This window comes from Leptonychotes weddellii, chromosome 6 (assembly GCF_054177405.1).
Source record: "Leptonychotes weddellii isolate Sample4059 chromosome 6, ASM5417740v2, whole genome shotgun sequence".
NCBI classification, from domain to species: Eukaryota; Metazoa; Chordata; class Mammalia; order Carnivora; family Phocidae; genus Leptonychotes; species Leptonychotes weddellii.
In genome coordinates this window covers 109,164,934-109,186,766 of record NC_138374.1, presented here as the reverse complement: position 1 = coordinate 109,186,766, position 21,833 = coordinate 109,164,934, and the positions used below count along the sequence as shown (strand labels likewise).

At 34.1% G+C, this 21,833-nt stretch overlaps 1 protein-coding gene across 4 annotated transcripts in view; it reads left to right on the top strand.

Annotated features, from left to right (window-relative positions):
* Positions 1–774: 774 nt before the first annotated feature.
* F13B (coagulation factor XIII B chain) overlaps positions 775–21,833 on the top strand; it is a 40,706-nt gene continuing 19,647 nt past the window's right edge. Inside the window, exons 1-9 of one of the 4 annotated variants that reach the window (XM_081824932.1) lie at positions 775–1,151; positions 4,591–4,791; positions 6,597–6,782; positions 8,426–8,602; positions 9,202–9,375; positions 12,665–12,844; positions 12,932–13,117; positions 14,162–14,344; positions 21,382–21,582. In XM_081824932.1, coding sequence (XP_081681058.1) covers positions 1,088–1,151; positions 4,591–4,791; positions 6,597–6,782; positions 8,426–8,602; positions 9,202–9,375; positions 12,665–12,844; positions 12,932–13,117; positions 14,162–14,344; positions 21,382–21,582 — 1,552 coding nt within the window. In that variant the 5' untranslated portion in view covers positions 775–1,087. The remainder of the gene's footprint in view (positions 1,152–4,590; positions 4,792–6,596; positions 6,783–8,425; positions 8,603–9,201; positions 9,376–12,664; positions 12,845–12,931; positions 13,118–14,161; positions 14,345–21,381; positions 21,583–21,833) is intronic. The other 3 variants (XM_081824931.1, XM_006734059.3, XM_081824933.1) reach the window with 3 other exon arrangements.

Below are 21,833 nucleotides of genomic sequence, written 5' to 3'. Positions count from 1 at the left end.
GTCCTGGGATCGAGCCCCGCATCGGGCTCCCTGCTCTGCGGGAAGCCTGCTTCTCCCTCTCCCACTCCCCCTGCTTGTGTTCCCTCTCTCGCTGTGTCTCTCTCTGTCAAAATAAATAAATAAAATCTTTAAAAAAAAAAAAAATAACAGCTCTCACCTCACTATATTATTTTATAGTTTAAATTAAAACCCATTAGAATGTAAACTCCATGAGAACAGTAATTTTAATCTTTTTCTTTTCACTGCTATATACCCAGGATTAGAGCATGACCTGGTATATAGTGATCACCCAAAACATTTTTCACACATGAATGATAATATAGCACATGCTGATTTCATCACCTGCCACAGAATACAAATGCTCTAAGTATTAGACATTACTATCAATAATATAGTTTTTTTTTAAAATATTTTATTTATTTGAGAGAGAGAGAATGAGAGAGAGCGAGTACATGAGAGGGGGGAGGGTCAGAGGGAGAAGCAGACTCCCCGCCGAGCAGGGAGCCCGATGCGGGACTCGATCCCGGGACTCCAGGATCATGACCTGAGCCGAAGGCAGTCGCTTAACCAACTGAGCCACCCAGGCACCCAATAATATAGTTTTATCATTGCTTGAGACAAGTAGGTCATTTTTCTCTTGAAGCAGTGTAACATAGACAACTGTGTTTTAACATGAGGTATCCATTATCTCATGTTTCTAAGTTCATCTCTCCATTTGATCAATGGTGGTAAAGAAATCAATGGCCACAGGTGAACTTTACTCCATGGACTTACAATAGGGAATTGAAGTTGAAAATTTACCTTGATTTTATGCAGTCTGAGTTAATGATTTGTGCTGTTGCTATTGTTGCCCTTATAAGTTATCGTGTTCTTATTGGACTCTGGCATGAAAAGTATTGTCAATTAACATAGTCGTGTTATTTTAGAATTATTTGAAAATATTTTAAATGAAATATAAGTTTTTTTACAAAGACACTTCGAAAGATGTTGTAAATAATTAACTTTTTCTTCAGGCAAAGTATTGTGTACTTAATGAGTCCCTAGTGCTTTAGAATTGTTAAAATCTTTGTTGGGCACACCATTGAAGATGAGGTCAAAAGAGTCGGCTTTTATCATCATATTAATCATCTCAGGAGAACTCTATGCAGAAGGTAAAACTAATTTTTCATATTCCTTATTCTCTAAAAATTATAAAGGGAAATTCTAACATTCATTTAACTTGAACTTTTATAGTCTTTCATTTTTGTGTATCAATTTTATAAAAAGCATACTTCTTATAATTTGTTATAAATACCTAAGCAGATTTTTTTTCCTTTGGGCATAACTAGTAAACTATTATTACAGTGACAAACTTAGAAAAAGAAGAGACAAAAAAGAAAAAAAAACAGCTTTGTATCTCTAGGTTTTGTGACATAGGAGGTGAGGATCTAAACACTTTAAAGGATTTTCAGTCTAACAGTACCACCATTTAGAAGTCATATGTTAACCTTAATTCTAATTTCATACTAGAATTTATTCCTAACATTGCACAGCTTGTACAATTTTAATTCTCTGTTCATAAAGTGAGAGCTTAGTGTGGGAAATTTAAAAAAGAAATAGCCATGAATCATCAAGATTTTTGAATCTTCACCCTTTGATTTTTATCCTAATTTATTCACTGGTTGAAATTTGTAAGTAGTGATTAGAAGGAGGGCTGTATAATCGGTTATGCAGATAAGGACACTTTTGAGAGTGAAATGGAGCTCTATTAATAGTTATGTGAGACACCAGTGTAAGTTAGGACTGTCCAAACGAACCCATGGATTCCCTAACTCTTAGAAAGCTTTATAGCCAGAGCTCGGTGTGTGAATAAGTGTGAGTGAAGCAGGCAGTATATAAGTGTGGGTTATTTAGGAATAGTTAATAGTGTTATTAGGCTGTAGGGATAAGAAACAAGAAAGGATAATTAGGTGTCAGCAAGAGTGAATATACAAAAGAGGAAGCCACAGCAATAAGACTTTTCTAAAATAAACACCTTAGGGAATCTGTTGAAATAAAATATCCTATGGATTATAATTGCCTTGTGGGTAATAGTTTGCTACAAATTTCCTACCAAAAAGGGTCTGCAATTAAGATTATGAAAGTGAAATAAATAGAATTCATCTTATTTGATACATTCAATTCTATAAAAAGATAATTTTTGCATGAATAGTTTCCTTTGGTTTTATTTTTCTGTCTAAATAGGGAAAAACCAGCTGATATAATTCTCTGTCATCTATATACCATGAAGACATTGCATTTCCTCAGGATGCCTGAGTGGCTCAGTTGGTTAAGCATCTATCTTCAGCTCAGGTCATGATCTCAGGGTCCTGGGATCAAGTCCTGCATTGGGCTCCTTGCTCAGCGGGAGCAAGCAAGGAGCCCTCTTCCTGTCCCTCCCCCTGCTTGTGCTCTCTCTCTCTGACAAATAAATAATAAAATCTTAAAAAAAAAAAGACATTGCATTTCCCAGATAATTTCCTAATTATTATATGGTTATAATCTTCTTTTACACAAACAAACAAGCTAACAATAATCTCATATTTCCATGCTTTCTCTCATCCCCATTAGGAATATTAGGGGCAAGAATTGAATTAATGGTACTTCTCATTTTGTAGCAGGCAATCATCATTGGCCTATGAAAGGTTCCACTTTTGCTTTATTTATACACTTCCTCCCTTTATCCCTGACCCTGAATTCCGTTTCCCCTAGCATCAAACTGATAATGGAGCCATTATTGTGTGTTTGATATATTCTTAAATACAATATGTAACTATCTTTCTGAATTATGTCTTGTTTTGTGTATGTGCTTTACATTCACATAAATGAAAGCTTGACATCAATTCGACCTCTGTACTGTTTTGTCTTACTTGCTATCATTTAAATACATTTCCATGTTGCTGAATCTATTCTGTTGCTTTTAACTGCTGCATAGTGTTTCAGATATTTTACTTATCCATCTTACTTGTGATGGACACATCATTACCTCTAATTTCCTTCTAACCACAAATAATGTTTAGAATTATGAATGTGTCATATAATCACCTTATTTCTTTGTTATAATTCATCCTGTATATGTTCACATGTGTGTTAACAATACTGTGTTGTCTATTTGAAAATTGCTAAGAGAGCAGTTCTAAAAAGTGCTCATCACAAGGGAAAAAAACTGTAACTCTGTGGTGACAGATGTTAACTAGATTTATTGTGAGATCATTTTGCAATATGTGCAAATATACATGTGGAACCATTGTGCTGTATATCCAAAACTAGTATAATGTTATACATCAATTATACCTCAATAAAAAATTATGTCAGTACATATAATATTTACTTATGTGTGACAGGCTTCTTTCACTAAGTAATATGTTTGTGAGATTCACTATTCAGCATTCACCACTGCTGCATGATATTCAGCATTGTATTGCTGTATATTCCATTGAATGCATGTCTAAATTGTGTTTATCTCTTCTTCCATGGAATGGGCATTGGGATTGTTTCCAGTTTGGGACTACATGATAGTACTGCTGTGAACATTCTTTTACATGTCTTTGAGTGCACAGATAAATACTTTTATTCCTTCTTTCATTTTGTTGATGTGGTGTGTAACATTGATCAATTTTCATATGTTGAACCATCCTTGCATTCCAAGGATAAAGCCCACTTACTCATGGATCCTTTTAATATGCTGCTGAATTCTGGTTGCTAGTATTTTGTTGAGAATTTTTGCAGCAGTGTTCATAAGGGATGAGTGCTTTTTAAAAATGGCATGTGTACATTCTGCCTTAATATTGCCAAAGAAAGCTGAGTACTTTTTATGAGGTCTGTGACCATTTACATGTCCTGTTTTGTAAAGCTTTTGCTCGAACAAGATTTTTAAATTTATTAAATAAGATTTTTTTTAAAACTTATTTTTTTATTTTTAAATTATTTTCTTATTATTTATAATTATTATTTTTTAATTAGTTTTCTGTCTTTTTCTTTAAAAAAAACCATTCATTTCAAAATTTTGTGGGTTTGCCTATTTAAGTAGAACTTCATCTGTTCTAGAACCCTGCTGTCCAATATGGTGGCCACTAGGTACATACAGCTATTGAAATGTGGTTAGTCCAAATTGGGATGGGCTGTAAGTATAAATATACTCTGGAGTTCAGACTTAGTAAGAAAAAAATGAAAAACATTTTTAATATTTTAATGGGTTAAATAAAACATATTATTAAAATTAACTTCAACTGTTCCTTTTATTGATGTGACTACTAGAAATTTTAAAATTACATATGCAGCTTGCATTATATGTCTATGAGAAAGTGTTGTGTTACAAAGTTAGGGAAAGCTTCCCTGAGGAAGTAGCCTGACCAGTTTTATTCTGACTGTTGGTTATTGGGGTTGCTAGCAGATTAATTCTGACTGAAAAAGATTGCCACAGAATCCCCTTAAAAAGTCAGGTAATAAAAATAAGTACAAGTTAAAGTCACTGCAAACACTTTGAATTTAAATATTTACTGCCATTTGATCACACATTTCATGGTTTTAGATATGTTTTTCAGTTTTCAGCTTGATATTTACTCATTTCAGAGAAACCCTGTGGTCTTCCTAGTGTGGAAAATGGAAGGATTGCCCAATATTACTATTCTTTTAAAAACTATTACTTTCCAATGAGAATAAATGAAAAACTGTTGTTTTCCTGCTTGGCTGGTTATACCACTGAAACTGGGAAACAAGAGGAGCGAATCACATGTACCCGAGAGGGCTGGTCTCCAGAACCACGTTGCTTCAGTGAGTCTGTGGGCTGTGTCCACAAAATGTTTATAATATTTAAAGAGATCAGTCCATAAAGGTCCAAGAAAACCTGGTGGGTGGTGAAACCTTTTGGTCGATAAGAACAAATTACTGGCCCACTGTCTCTTTTACAAAATGAAGACGTATTTTGGAATTCTGTAAATAATATTTCTTATTAAAATGTTATTGTCTTTGTTTTTAACAGTACCCTGTAAAGAGAATACGGATAATTATTGAAAATGGTAATATCATATTGCAAGAAACAGATGCAAATGAGTTACTTTAAGGAATGAGGAACTTATACAGATAATAATGCATAGGAAGCCAGAAAAATGCTTGACACTGGACTTAGGAAGAATAAAATTGTTACTCCAGTGTTTTATCCTTTGAGAGACTCATCTCTCCTTTGTGTGCCAACTTCTCCCACAAATTCAGAAAAATGTGTTTTCTGAATTTTGAGTTCAAATTTAGAAAAAGGAAATCTGATTGGTTCATCTCATTATTTCATGCCAGGCTACCCTATGGTCAAACTATTAATGGGCTTCCATTAGATCAGCTGACCTCTCTTGAATAAAAGATTCTCTAAGCTCTGTTTTGCAGAGTAGAGGCTTTAGTTGGGTTTGTTTCATTAAGAAGAGGAAATGAGTATGATGGTTACCATGCTTGATATATCTAGTGAACATATCCATTTAGGATAATTATCCTTTCCATGACTTGAGAACAGACCATAAATTTAAGCATTGCACTTTTAGTATCAACATAGACCACAGATTAACTCAAAGAAAGAAAGAAATGTTCATAACTAGAGCTTAAAAATAAATTAAACATTAGCAAGAGCTTTGAAATAGGCACCAGAAGAGAACTCAGGGTTAGCATGTAGTCTAATGGTTAAGATACAACCTCTGCTGTTCACCTGCCTGCATTTGAATTCTGATCCACTATTGGAAAGTGAGCATTGTGAGCCTAAGTTTCTCATCTATAAAATGGGCATAAACCTTGCTCACTAAGATAATCCATATAAAGTGCTTGCCATACAGCAAGTACTACATATATTTAAACTAATATTAACCTTGGACAAGTCTCTTAACCTTTCTGAATTGGTTTGTTATGAGGGTCTAATAGTAGGGCTTAAAAAAATTACTGAGCTCATTCAATGCTGAGGTACATTTATTATCTAACACAACATTGTTGCAAGTATTTGCTAAAAAATAACTCTGCAAACTCAAAGGTTTTGAGTAACATGTCTATGATTCAGTCACGGTCTACACAGCCTGACTATGGACTGGCTACACGGACTTATTGTGTGGCCAGGTGATCATTTGCTGAGTTAAAAGAAAAAAGAATGAACAAAGTTTTCACATTAAGGTATCTGCATACTTATTTAAGGACCCATAGGCTGGGTATGTGCTTTTGTTACATGGTGTTAAAAATTGTCAGACACAGTAGATTTAAAAATATTAGGAAGTAAATCCAAATGAAATTCCTTCTATTTGCCATTAATGACAATTAGTTAGTGAAAGAGCTCTGTTATATTTTCTAAAAGTAGTTGTGTTAGGGTGGGAGTCACTACAAGAACTGAAGTTAATAACAAAGAATGTCATTGTCAAGTTGAATCAGTTTTGAAGAAATTTGATGCAGAACATGCAGGATAATTCCAAAATTAAATCAAATCAAGGAATTGAGTGAGATTTTTCTCTCTCCTTTAAATTCCAAGAAAAATATTAAACTTTTGCCTTGGTTTTACAACTAAGTAAAAGACAAGCTTAATTTCACCAAATTAAGCAAAGATTTTTTTCTCATAGAAAAATGCACTAAGCCTGAGCTGAGAAATGGTTACATCTCTGATGCAACATTAATGTACAAAATTCAAGAGAACATGCGTTATGGTTGTAATTCAGGATATAAAACCTCTGGAGGAAAGGATGAAGAAGTGGTTCAGTGTCTTGCTGATGGATGGTCTTCGCAACCTACCTGTAAGAAGGAACATGGTATGTGTTTAAGAATCACTTCCTAAAACTGAAGATAAGAGACTGTGAGGCTAGTACTTTCTTATATTGATAGGCATTTTCATTTAATAGAATTAATTTTTCAGTGTGTCTGCAAATGCAAGAAGTTGATATTATATTGTTTTTCTTAAGTGTTCGGTGTTTTCTTAACCCAAGAGTTATCAACTCCCACAACTCACCTACTCCATTAGTTCCTATTTAATTTTTTAAATATTAATAGACTTATTTTTAGAGCAGTTTTGGATTTGCAGAAATATTGAGCAGCTAATACAGAGAGTTCCCATGTATCCCTTCTTGCCCTTGGCCACATACACTTTCCCCTATTATTGCATTTTCATTTAGTGTAGTATATTTGTTGCAATTGATGAGCCAATACTGATACATTAACTGAAGTTCATACTTTAGGGTTCATTCTTTGTCTTACAGATGCTGTGGATTTTGTCCAATGTATAATGACATGTATCCACCATTAAGATATCATATAGAATAGTTTCAATGCCCTAAGAATCCCTTGTGTTCAACCTATTCATCCATTTTTCCCTTCCACCAACCGTTGGCAAACTTTGATCTTTTTTTTTAATTGCGGTAAAATATACATAACATGAAATTTTAACTATTTTTAAGTGTACAATTCAGTAGCATTAAGTACATTCACAATGTTGTATAACCATCACTACTATTTCCAAAACTTTTTCATCAACCCAAACAGGAACTCTGTACCCATTAAACAACAAATCCCTCTATCCCCCACCCTACCCCAGTACCTGGTAACTTCTATTTTCTGTCTCTATCAGTTTCCTTATTTTAGGTACTTTGTATAAGAGGAGTCATGCAATATTATCCTTTTGTGTCTGACTTATTTCACTTAGCATAATGTATTCAAGGTTCATCTGTGTTGTAGCATGCATCAGAATTTAATTTCTTTTTATGGCTAAATAATATTCTACTGTGTATATATATAAATATATATATACATATATAGATATATCATATATACACATTTTGTTTATCCATTTATCCATTGAGGGACACTTGGGTGGGTGGCAGTTCTTCTAAAAATTAAACATAGAATTACCATAGGATCTAGTGAATAAATGAAATCCTAAAAAAAAAAAAAAAAAAAAAAAGAATGAAATGGAATGGAATGGAATAGGATGAAAAAAACCTTAAACCTGTTTCTTGCAACATATATAAATTACTGTTTCCTTTATTAGAGAAGAATTTGAGATAATGCCCATTATCTTTATTGGTAAACCAGTATCAGGTATACTTAAAATAATCCAGTAATTTGAATATGTATACTTTGTTAGTGTGTTTTTAGTTGTTTAAATTGTACAAATCCTCAGATGGCACAGAATCAAAAAAGCTGTACAAGCCTTCAGTTGAATTGTGGCCTTCTGCCAAGTATACTAGACTAGAATTTCAAGAATAGAAGACTGGTGGCATTAAGACACAAGGTGTATAAAAAAAGGAAATAGAGACTCAAAGGCAAACTGGCTATTTTTCAATTTGGCCAAAGGTGGATTCAGCCAAATATGCTGTGAAAATACATTTTGAGATTTCTTTTTAATATCATAGTTTTAGTGATAAATTTCATAAAATAAATAACATTGATTTTTTTTTAGAAACATGTTTGGTCCCTGAATTATACCATGGAAATTATTCCACAACGCAGAAAACATTCCAAGTGAAGGACAAAGTACAATATGAATGTGCTGCTGGCTACTATACAGTTGGAGGAAAGAAGACCGAGGAGGTAGAATGTCACACATATGGATGGTCTCTCACACCAAAATGTACCAGTAGGTTCTCATTTTAAAGACAGTCTAGTCTCGGGGCGCCTGGGTGGCTCAGTTGGTTAGGCGACTGCCTTCGGCTCAGGTCATGATCCTGGAGTCCCGGGATCGAGTCCCGCATCGGGCTCCCTGCTCGGCGGGGAGTCTGCTTCTCCCTCTGACCCTCCTCCTTCTCATGCTCTCTGTCTCTCATTCTCTCTGTCTCAAATAAATAAATAAAATCTTAAAAAAAAAAAAAAAGACAGTCTAGTCTCATTTTAAAAACTTTCTCTCGTCCAGAAGTGTATATAAATTGTCACACTCATGTTTCATTTTTCATACTTTTTTGGGGTTTTTTTTTGCTTCTGGTTTTAATTATTTTGATCATAGGCTTTGATCATTTAAAGCTCTCAAATAGAAAAAGAATTTCTCTTAGCTCAGATAATTAAATTAAAATAAACCTAATGATATTTAATAAATATAGGAATTGACAAGTTTTGTTATATATAACAACATATGGCAAATTTACTAATTTCTATTCCAGATATGGTATATAAGTAGTAGGTGAATTCTATTCAACAGAAAAAATAACACTCTTTTGTATTTTATTTGTTCTTTCATTTTAGAATTAAAGTGCTCTTTAAGATTAATAGAAAATGGTTATTTTCATCCTATAAAGCAAACATATGAAGAAGGAGATGTAGTTCAGTTTTTCTGTCATACAAATTATCATCTAAGTGGATCTGACTTAATTCAGTGCTATAACTTTGGTTGGTACCCAGAATCTCCTGTATGTGAAGGTAATTTTTAAAATTTCACACCGTACAAATAAAATACCATGTCTTAATCAGCTTTAATTTCTATTAAAAAAATGTTTCTGATATCTTTTTTTTTTTTTTAATTGAGAGAGACAGAGAGAGAGCATGAGAGAGAGGAGGGGTCAGAGAGAGAAGCAGACCCCCTGCTGAGCAGGGAGCCCGATGCGGGACTCGATCCCAGGACTCCAGGATCATGACCTGAGCCGAAGGCAGTCGCTTAACCAACTGAGCCACCCAGGCGCCCCTGTTTCTGATGATATCTAATTCTTGTCCTGCGTGCTATTTTTTTTTAAGTTGCAGAGGCAGAATTTAGTGATTTATCAGTTGCACACAACACCCAGTGCTCATTACTTCAAGTGCTTTCCTTAAAATGCCCATCCCCCAGTTACCCCATCCCCCCACCCACCTTCCCTCCAGCAACCCTCAGTTTGTTTCCTAGAATTCAGTGTCTCCTATGGTTTGCCTCCCTCTCCGTTTTCATCTTATTTTATTTTTCCTTCCCTTCCCCTATGTTCATCTGTTTTGTTTCTGAAATTCCACATATGAGTGAAATCATATAGTATTTGTCTTTCTCTGACTGAGGTACAATTACTCAGCCATCAAAAAGAAGGAAATCTTGGGGCACCTGGGTGGCTCAGTTGGTTAAGCGACTGCCTTCGGCTCAGGTCATGATCCTGGAGTCCCGGGATCGAGTCCTGCATCGGGCTCCCTGCTCGGCAGGGAGCCTGCTTCTCCCTCTGACCCTCCCCCATCTCATGCTCTATCTCATTCTCTCTCAAATAAATGAATAAAATCTTTAAAAAAAAAAAAAAGAAGGAAATCTTGCCATTTGCAACGACGTGGATGGAACTAGAGGGTATTATGCGGAGTGCTATTTTTAAAAATATGTATGGTCTTTTAAATCATTGCTAGATATTTTCTGCAATATTTAATCTGGAAGAAATCTTAAATTTTACATTAGTTTGTAGAGTGGATATAACTTTTAAACTCTCTTATTATAATGAATAAATTTTATTTATTGGGAATTACTAGACCCAATTATCCCAAGCTGGCAGCTTTGTGAGGGTTCTTTCCTATTTGGCTACATATTTCCTGATGTGAAAAAAAAGTCTTCAAAATGGTGGGGGTAAAGAACAGAAAAATCAGCAGAATATTACCCAGAGTAAAAATGAAAACTATGGTCCTCGAGTAAGAGCTCTCCTAAAATGTAATGTCTATGGTAAGTTTCTATCACTGGACATGTCCAAGCAGATAGTATGATCACCTACTGGGAAACAATAATTCAAGCATCATTTAAACATACCCTACAATGAGATATGAAGGAAGTCCAAGCCTAGCAGAGGGAACAAATTTGAAAAAGTAATTGACACAATGTGACAAATATAATAAAGTCAGGTATAAAGTATTTGAACAAACACTGAAGATTTTGATTGGTATGGTGTGGGATAGCATTTTTGGAGGTGATGGATAACATTTGAACTGAAAGATAAGTAGGAGTTTGAGGATTGGGGGGATGGGGAGAGGTAAAGGTCTTGATAGCCTCTATTTTCTCTGTAGTATAGAAATTAATGTCATTATTGATAGATAAGAGGAAGACAGGAAAGTAGAACTTGGAAGAGGGGGTGAAAATTTGAAGCAAATGCTAGGAGGGGAGGGAGATGACCAGGGGTATGAGATGAGATTGCCCAGAATGATCCTAATTCTTTAAATGCACCAAATGATAACTTCAACGTTTTTATTTTTGTTTTGAATTTTCCAGTCCTGCCCAAGAGCCTTGGTCTAACAGTAGAGAAGATTGTTAGCAAATTGTCTATAGCATGTTATTTCAGAAATAAATGGTAAACCTACTTAATAGCTACTCCACCCCCCCATCCAAATTAGCATGCCAATGTGCCTGTTATTTTCTCTAGTAAATAGTCATTAGATGTAGGGTAGGCAGTGCAGTTGGCTGGATAATAATAAATTACATCCTAATCCCCAGAACCAGTGAATGTTACCTTACTTATATGGCTAAAGGGACTTTGCACATGTGATAAAGTTAAAGATCTTGAGGTTGGAATAATTTCTGGGATTATCCATGTGGACCCTAAATATAATCACAAGCCTTTTTATAAGAGGGAGGCAGGGGGAAATTTGACTACAGAAGTGGAATAGAGATGTGACAATGGAATGGAAGCAAGAGGATGGAGCAATAGGAGGAAAGGTCATGTGCCTAGGAATGCATGCAGCCTCCAGAAGCTTGAAAAGGTGAAGAAGCTGATTCATAAAACTTGAAGAAGGAATGCAGCTCTTCTGACAACTTGATTTTAGCCCAGTGAAACTGATTCTGGACTTTTGGCTTCCAGAACTGTAAGAGAATAAATGTGTGCTATTTTAAGCCACTTAATTATAATAATTTGTCACAATAGCAATAGAAAATTAAGAGAGTCTGTGTTTTAGAATACTGAAGAACAGATTTTATTTAATTCATATAGACATAGGTACAAGAACAGATCCACCACTTAATAGTTAATTTACTTACTTCAGAAGTTTCAGTTTATTTATCTATAATATGAGAGAAATAATTATCCCTGCTTAATAAAGTTATTTTAGGATTAGAGGAGATAATGAATGCTGTTTTAATTTTCTTGCTTTTTTAGTTTTCTATTGGTGCATAACAATGCCATTACAAATTGTATTATTTCATAATTTCTGTAGGAGTCTGAGCCTAACTTATCTGGCTCCTCTGCCCTCCTGTTGAACAAAGCTGCAATAAAATGTCAGCTGGGGCTTCAGTCTCATCTGAGGCTTGACTAGGGAAGAATCTGCTTTCAAACTCATGGTTATTGGTAGCACTGAGTACTTGGCAGACAGCTGAACTGAGAGCCACAATTTCTTCTTGGCTGCCAGCTGGAGGCAGCCCTCTGCCCCTTGCCTCCCCATTTGGGAGCTTACAATGTGGGAGCTTGCTTTTTATCAAAATCAGCAGGAAAAGGGTCTCTCAGCAAGAATGGCCTTACCATACTCTGTTGCATATCATGCATACATAATCACATACTCCCATCTTCTTTGCTGCATTCATTGGTTAGAAGCAAGTCACAATTCCTGCTTATGAGGAGGGTTATCACACAAGGAGGTGAACATCAAAAACATCAAAAGTGGAGATCAAGGGGTGACCCTAGGGTCTGTCTTCCATACTTCCTATGGTACTTGGCTCTACAAATGTGCTTATTAAATCTACATATTATTTTTTGTAATTATATGACTAAATATGGTGATTTTTTTTAATAAGGAAGAAGAAATCGATGTCCTCCTCCGCCTCTGCCTCTAAACTCCAAAATTCAAACATATTCAACAACTTATCGTGATGGAGAAACAGTTCATGTAGAATGTGAACTTAATTTTGAGATACAAGGATCAGAAGAAATACGTTGTAAAAATGGAAAATGGACAGAACCTCCAAAATGCATTGGTTAGCAACACCTTAATCAGCTTTCCCTAAGATGAAGTCTGCGTGTGTAGCTAAATGGTCTCTTCTCTTTAATTTGTCTCTTTTCAGAAGAAAAGGAGAAGACAGCCTGTGGGGACCCACCCTTCATTGAGAATGGTACAGCAAACCTGGACTCTACGATTTATTACAATGGGGACAAAGTGGCATATGAATGTAAAAGTGGGTATCACCTTCGTGGACCAACAGAAATAACTTGTAAACGTGGAAAGTGGACACATCCTCCTGAGTGTGTTGGTATGTATGCTACACTTACCAGCAATAGCTAAGCCTGTTGTGTAAAAATTTTTCATTTTCCTTATTTAATCCACGTGTTTCTTAGAAAACACACTCATTCAGCACCTACTCTGCTACTTTTTTTGTGTGTATGCAGCCTTCTGTAGAATTTAACCCAATATAAAGAATTGGGAAACTAAAAAAATTTTTTTGAATATACATTAGTGCTAACTAAGCACTCTTATCTGATCTGTTTGACACCATGACTTCTGAGCTTTAGATGAAAGCACATAAGTAACAGTGGAATGGGTGACTGGCCATGATCATGATCTACTTTCTCTCCCTTCATGTCCTACAAAGTCATGTTAGAGCACTCTGTTCCTGCCTTTGGGTCAATCCTTCTGATATTACTTATGCATCTGGCCAGTTTGAGCCCTATACTATACATTCTGAGACCTGTCCCTGGTCTTTGGTTTCACTAACGCACAACCAGGCTATGGTCGCACCCACTCCTGGATGCTACCTTTCCTGTCACCCTTCTCATTTCTTGATCTCTCCTAGAACGATCTCCACAAACATGTTTACTTAAGATATTTATTGCATAAGAGAAAAGCTATTAAGGATGCTAAAGAAATGAGCAGAGTAAGAGAAAAACTAAAAAGAGAAAAAGTAGACAATTTCATCCATGGATTGACTGAGATCTGGGATGAAAAGAATGAGAATTAAAAAATAAAAGTGGATAATGACAAAAAATAGTTTTAGAATTGACCATAATCTTCAGGTTATTGTTTACCTTTCTATACATTTTAGGAATATCTGTATCATGATTCCTTCATAAGAAAAGTGACAGATAATGTGTTTTTAGGCAAAACATTTACTGTTTATTCTTAGTAAATTTTTAGAATATTTGGTCTGAATAACATTTTTCTCATTTCTGGAGAATTTAGAAATCAACTGTCCTAAACTATGTAATACAAATAATGAGGTACAGTAGTATGAGTAACTATATGGTATCCTTAGGTTGTTATAAATTCATATTAATTTTAAAATAACCTCTTTTCTTAGAAAATAATGAGAATTGTAAGCCTCCACCTGATGTAATAAATGGGGCTGTTGTTGACGGATTACGGGCAAGCTACACAACAGGGTCCTCGGTGGAATATAGATGCAATGAATATTACTTACTGAGTGGAGCAAAAGTATCTCATTGTGAACAAGGAAGATGGTCATCCCCACCTATTTGCTTAGGTAAGACAGAGAATGCATTGTATTTTTTTTTTAATTTTCCCAGCTCTATTGAGATGCAATTGACATATAATATGAATTTAAGGTGTACAATGCCATGAGTTGATACATATATATATGTTTTGAAATGATTACCACAATAAGGTTAATTAACATTCCCTTCACTTCACATAGTCATAGTTGTACTACTGTTGTTCTTGTCATTATGATGAGTGCATTTAAGATCTACTCTCTTGGCAACGTTCAAGTATTCAAAACAATATTGTTAACTATAGTCACCATTATGTACGTTAGATCCCTAGAACTTATTCCTTTCATAACAACCCATTGAATTTCTCATACCATTACATTTGTATTTTTATGTTATTTTTTATGTAACATTTTATAGCATGGAAATGATGATTTTTGTATAAATCTTTTTTTCCAAAGTGTTTTTCCTTCTCATTTTTGTAAGCAGAATATCTATTAGATATATCAGAGGGTCTAAAACTACATTAGTTCTTACCTACTACTTTTTTAAAATTGTGGTAAAATTTAAACAACAGAACTTTACCATGTTAGCCATTTTTAAGTGTGCATTTCAATGGCCTTAAGTAGATTCACATTTTTGTGACTGATTACTTTTTTCCTAACTGATATCCTCAGCATCTCTCCCTATATTGTCCCCAGAATGTCATTTGGAGAGAATAATCAATCCAATTCTTTCCTTGGTAGAGCATATTGTTAATAGCTTTCTTGGCTGTCAATTCCTCACTTGAATGGTCACCTTTGTTCTATTTTGTTGAGCAAATAAAAACATGTTTATGATTATTTTAAATGTATTTTGAATTAAGACATGGTGTAACTAACATTAATGATTCAAGTGGAGAATTAGGAGAGCTATCTAAATAATTATCTCGTTTGAGATAACTTTCAGAACATAATATTCACCTTTCATTTCAAGCCTATAGATTTGCCTCATTTTTTAATTTTGCTAGTCAGAATTACATTTAAAAGTAATGTAATTGGTCACTACAGTTGCAATGAACTTGTTACGTTGTGACTTTTACAAATAGGTAATGGTATCATAAACTTTCTCTAAGTTAAAATAAAATAGTCACTTAATTATAAATATTAGCATTTCAAACTATAAATGCAAATCATTGTTATTTACCAAAAAAATTAATAAATATGTAGAAGCAACTAGAAGAAAACAGAAAATATCAGTAACTTGGGCTGAAACAAATGCTATTAATGACTTAGATAATGGTTTTCTAAACCTTTTTATACACACACACGCACACAACACATATTTACAAAAATTATATGCTGTCATGAGAGGCTATTTAACTCATTTTTTCCCCACAAACTATATTATGAACATGGTTGGATATACTTCTACAATATACATTTTAATGGCTGCCTAGTATTCCATAATGCAGATATGCCATAATTAAATTAGTCACTTTTTGATGGAAGTTTAGTGCGTTTTCAACATTGCCAAATTGTCCTTCAGAAAGTTAATCTGATTTACAACTCTACCATCAGTGGATTAAAGAGTAGTTGTCTTAATCCTTGTCAACTTGAATATTTTAATCTTCATATATTGTTAACCCAACATTAAAATTATTTTAATTTGGTTTATTTAAGTGCTAATCAATTGAATTTATTTTCATTTGATTTAAGTATTAATATATTAACTTTTTAATATATTAATATCTTTCATTTGGTTTATTTAAGTATACTCAATTGAGCATTTTTCAATTTTCTAGTGGCCAGAGGTTGTTTTATTCAATGACTTTGATTTTTCATACTTGTAATAAAAGTTTTATTTACATAAATTATATTATTCATTTGACAATGATGCAAGATACAACGATGTATATTGCAACCATTTTTATTTTCCTGTTATTTTATTTATTTATATTGTTTATGTATATATCTATATGTTTAAATTTTAAGTCTTAAGCTCTTTCAACATCTCCTTTGTGGCTTCTCTATTCCAAGTCATTCTTAGCTGCTGATCTCGTTCAAATTCAGATATGTCTACCTATAGCTTTTCTATTGCTTTCATATTTTCATAAGGGTTTTGATATTAAGTTTTTGGTGATGTGACTGATAATGCATTGAATGGAAATACAGTCATCTCTGAGGATAAAGACTGGAAAGGTTTAAGGAAATCTATCATTCTGTTTCTGGAAAAATTGCCTCTAGACACAAAGACTTGGTGCTAATAAATCAAAGCAAATACTGAATGGGGGAAGATTATTTATTGTCATCAGGGCAAGAGGGCAGAGCTTGGTACATCTTATTTATCCTTAGGAACTGCAAGTATTCTCACTACAAATGGGAAAAAATGGTGTGATAAGGAGCAGAATCTTCCATCTGTGAATTATTGTTCCAGACATTATGAACCTTTTTAATCCCCCCCAGTACTGATCTTCCCATCTCATTCTCTCCAGCCACTCTGGTCTCCTTGCTCTTCCTCACATAAGCTAAGTATGCTCTCACCTCAGGGGTGTTTCCTCTTCCTGGAACACCCTTCCCTCAGAAAATGCCATGGTTCACTCACCTGTGCAAATACTATTTCTTACTTAGGCCTATCACAACCACTTAACTTAAAAGTGTAACTTCTCTTACCTCATCCCTTTTGATAGCCCCTCCTCTCCCTCCACTACTCATTTCCCATCTTATTTACTGCATGTGGTTTAAAGATGGCCACAGATTATACACCCGTATTTATTATAGTTATTGCTTGTCCATGCGTGTTCCTCCCATTTAGAAGGTATGTTCCATGAGGGTGGGGATCTTTGCTTTGTTCTTTGATGTACCTCAAGTGGTAGGTGTCTCACAAATATTGTACAGTAAATACATTTTCTATTTCATGATTTTTATTTTATTTTTTTAAGGTTTATTTATTTATTTTAGAGAGAGAGAGAAAGAAAGAGTATGTGCATGAGTGGGGGAAGGGACAGAGGGAGAGAATCTTCAAGCAGACTCTGCGCTGGGCATGGAGCCCCACCTGGGGCTTGATCTCAAGACCCATGAGATCATGACCTGAGCCAAAACCAAAAGTCAGACACTTAACCAACTGAGCCACAGGCGCCCCTCATGATTTTTATTTTATAGGGAGAAGATCATGCTTAACCTAAGTGATTGTAATATACATATATATGTATACATATATGTATATATATATATTTTTACTGAAGTATAGTTGGCACACAATGTTACATTATTTTGGGGACTACAGCATATTGATTCGACAAATCTAAATGTTATGCTATGAGCACCGCCAATGTAGATACCATCAGTCACCATACAATGCAATTACAATACCATTGACTAAATTCCCTCTGCTGTACCTTTTATCCTCATGATTTATTCATCCCATAATCAGAAGCCCATATCTCCCACACCCCTTCACCCATTTTGCCCATTCCTATACCCTCCTTCCTTCTGGCAGCCATCAATTTGTTTTTTTATATATGACTTAATTTCTGGGGGGGGTTGTTTATGCATTTGTTTTATGTTTTAGATTCCACGTAAAAGTAAATCATATGGTATCTGTCTTTCTGTGAATTATTTCACTTAGGATAATACCCTCTAGATACATCTAGTTGTTGTAGATGTCAAGATTTGTTGTTGCAAATGGCAAGATTTCATTCTTTTTAATGGCTGAGTAATATTCCATTACATGGACACTTGTGTTGCTTCCATATCTTTGCTATTGTAAATAATGCTGCAATAAACATAGGGGTGCATACAGCTTTTTGAATTAGTGTTTTAATTTTCTTTGGGTAAATACCCAGAAGTGGAATTATTGGATCATATAGTATTTCTATTTTTAATTTTTTGAGGGGCCTCCATAATGTTCACCACAGTGGCTGCACCAATTTATATTCCCACCAACACAGCACGAGGGTTTCCCCCCCTCCACATCCTCACCAACATTTGTTACTTCTCTTTTTGATTCTAGCCATTCTGATATCTCATTGTGGTTTTGATTTGCATTTCCCTGGTGATGAGTGATGTTGAACATCTTTTCATGTGTCTGTTGGCCATTTATATGTTTTCTTTGGAAAAACGTCTATTCAGGTCCTCTGCCCATTTTTTAATTGGATTATTTGTTTTTTGTGTGTGTTGAGTTGTATAACTTCTTCATATATTTTGGATATTAACCCATTATCAGAAATATCCTTTGCAAATACCTCCTCCCATTCAGTGAGTTGACTTTTTGTTTTGTTGATGGTTTCCTTTGCTGTGCAAAAGCTTTTTATTTTGATGTAGTTCCAATAATTTACATTTGCTTTTGTTTCCCTTGCCTCAGGAGACATATCTAGAACAATGTTGCTAAGGCCAAAGCCAAGAAGGTTACTGCCTATGTTTTCTTCTAGGAATTTTATGGTTTCAGGTCTCACATTTAGGTCTTTTGTCCATTTTGAGTTAATTTTGGGGTATGAGGTAAGATCAGGCTCTTACTCTATTATCCTAAAAAGTTTTATTCTTTTGCATGTTGCTGTCCAGTTTTCCCAACATCATTGATTGAAGACTGTCTTTTTCCCATTGTAATATTCTTGCCTCCTTTGTCGTAGATTAACTGACCATATGAGCATGGATATATTTCTGGGCTCTCTATTCTATTCCATAAATCTATGTGTCCATTTTTATGCTAATATCATACTGTTTTGATCACTTCAACTTTGTTATATATCTTGAAATCAGAAATTGTGATACCTCCAGTTTTGTTCTTCTTCCTAAAGATTGCTTTTGTTATCTGGAATCTTTTGTGGTTCCATATAAATTTTAGGATTATTTGTTCTAGTTCTGTGGAAAATGCTATTGGTATTTTAATAGGAATTGCATGGATCTGTAGATTGCTTTGGTTAGTATGGACATTTTAACAATATTAATTCTCCCAATCCATGAGCATGGAATGTCTTTCCACTTCTTTGTGTCAGTTTCAATTTCTTTTATCAATATGTTTTATAGTTTTCAGAGTACAGATCTTAACCTCCTTGGTTAAGTTTATCCCTAGGTATTTTATTCTTTTTGGCGTATTTATAAATAGAATTATTTTCTTAATTTCTCTTTTTACTACTCTGTTAGTAGTGCATAGAAATGCAATTGATTTCTGTGTATTAATTTTGTATCCTACAATTTTACTGAATTCATTTTTTACTTTTAATAGTTTTTTTATGGAGTCTTTAGGGTTTTTTGTGTATACTATTATGTCATCTGCAAATAGTGACAGTTTAACTTTTTTCCTTATCAATTTGGATGTCTTTTTTTTTTCTAATTGCTGTGGCTAGAATTTTCAGTGCTATGTTGAATAAAAGTGGCAAGAATGGACATCTTTGTCTTTTTCCTGATCTTAGAGGAAAAGCTCTCCAATTTTAACCACTGAGTATGATGTTAGCTGTGAGTTTATCATATATGGCCTTTATTATGTTGAGGTATGTTCCCTCTAAACCACTTTATTGAGTGTTTTTTAAATGAGTAGATGTTGACATTTCTCAAATGCTTTTTCTGCATATACTAGATGATTATACAGTTTTATCCTTTGTTTTTTTGATGTGGTGTATCACATTGAATGATTTATGACTATTGAAACATCCTTGCATCTCTAGAATAAATTTCACTTGATCATGGTGATTTTTTAATGTGTTATTGAATACAGTTTGCTAATAATTTGTTGAGAATGTTTGCATCTGTGTTCATCGGGGATATTGGCCTGTAGTTATCTTTGTTTGTAGTGTCTGTCTGGTTCTGGTATCATGGTGATCCTGGCCTTGTAGAATGTACTTGGAAGCTTTCCTTCTTCCTTTATGTTTTGGAATAATTTGAGGAAAATAAGTATTAACTCCTCTTTAAATGTTTGGTAGAATTCACCTATGAAGCCATCTGGTCCTGGACTTTTGTTTGTTGGGGTTTTTTTATTACCAATTCAATATCGTTACTAGTAATTGTTCTGTTCAGATTTTCTATTTCTTCCTGATTTAGTTTTGGAAGATTATAGGTTTCTAGGAATTTACCTATTTCTTCTAGGTTGTCCAATTTGCTGGCATATGAATTTTTGTAGTATTCTCTTATAATCCTTTGTATTTCTGTGGTGTCAGTTTTTACTTCTCTTTTATTTCTAATTTTATTTATTTTTGTCCTCTCTTTTTCTCTTGATGAATCTGGCTAAAGGTTTATCAATTTTGTTTATCTTTTCAGAGAGCTCCTGGTTTCACTGATCCTTTCTATTGGTTTTTTTTTTTAGTCTCTACATCATTTATTTCTTTCTGCTCTGATCTTTATTATTTCCTTCCTTCTACTAATCTTGGGCTTTTTTTTTTTGGTTCCTTTAGGTATAAGGTTAGACTGTTTTTTGGGGGTGCATATATATTTACAATTATTATATGCTCTTGTTAGAATGATTTCTTAATCATAATGATTACATAATGCTTCTTTATCTCTTGTTACTGTGTTTATTTTAAAGTCTTTTTTGTCCAATGTAAGTATTGTTACACTGGCTTTTTTTTTTTTTTTTGCTTCTATTTGCATGGTATATCCTTTTGTATCTCTTCACATTTAAGTCTAAAGTGTGTCTCTTCTAGCTTAGATAATTTTTTTTTTAAGATTTTCTTTATTTATTTGACAGAGAGAGACACAGCAAGGGAGGGAACACAAGCAGGGGGAGTGAGAGTGGGAGAAGCAGGCTTCCCGCTGAGCAGAGAGCCCAATGCGGGGATCGATCCCAGGACCCCGGGATCATGACCTGAGACGAAGGCAGACCCTTAACAACTGAGTCACACAGGCGCCCCTTAAATAATAGTTTTTAATGTTCAAATTAAGTGGTTTTAATTTATAATATAATAATAAGAAGAAGAAATGTATAAATTCATTTGATAGCAATAAAGTATACTTTATTATGTATGTGTGAGGAGTTTTAATAATGTAAATGTTAAATATAAAACATTGCTTTTGATACCTGCCAAAATTTTTCTTTTAAAAATACATTAAACTTCATATTTGTCAAATAAATAAATAATTTAAAAGAACATTTTGTTTTACAGAGCCATGTACTATTAATGTGGATTACATGTACAGAAATAATATAGAGATGAAGTGGAAGTATGAAGGCAAGGTCTTACATGGAGATTTAATAGATTTTGTATGTAAACAAGGATATGACTTATCTCCATCAACCTCGTTGTCTGAATTATCTGTACAATGCAATAGAGGAGAAGTGAAATATCCCTTATGTATTAGAAAAGGTAAAACAATGCTTTCTGACAATTTCTCAAGTGATCAATATCACCACTTGGGTTCAAAGTATAAGACAGACCCTACCCAACTCACCACCATCATCTTCTAATCTATAAATTGGGAATGATCTGATCAATTTCCAGTAAGCACATACACCTAAATAGGATGACTATGCTGACATCTTTTAATTCCAATAAGTCAGTTTTATAAAGGGAGAAATTAATAGATCTTATAGATATCACCAGACTATCAGAGGACT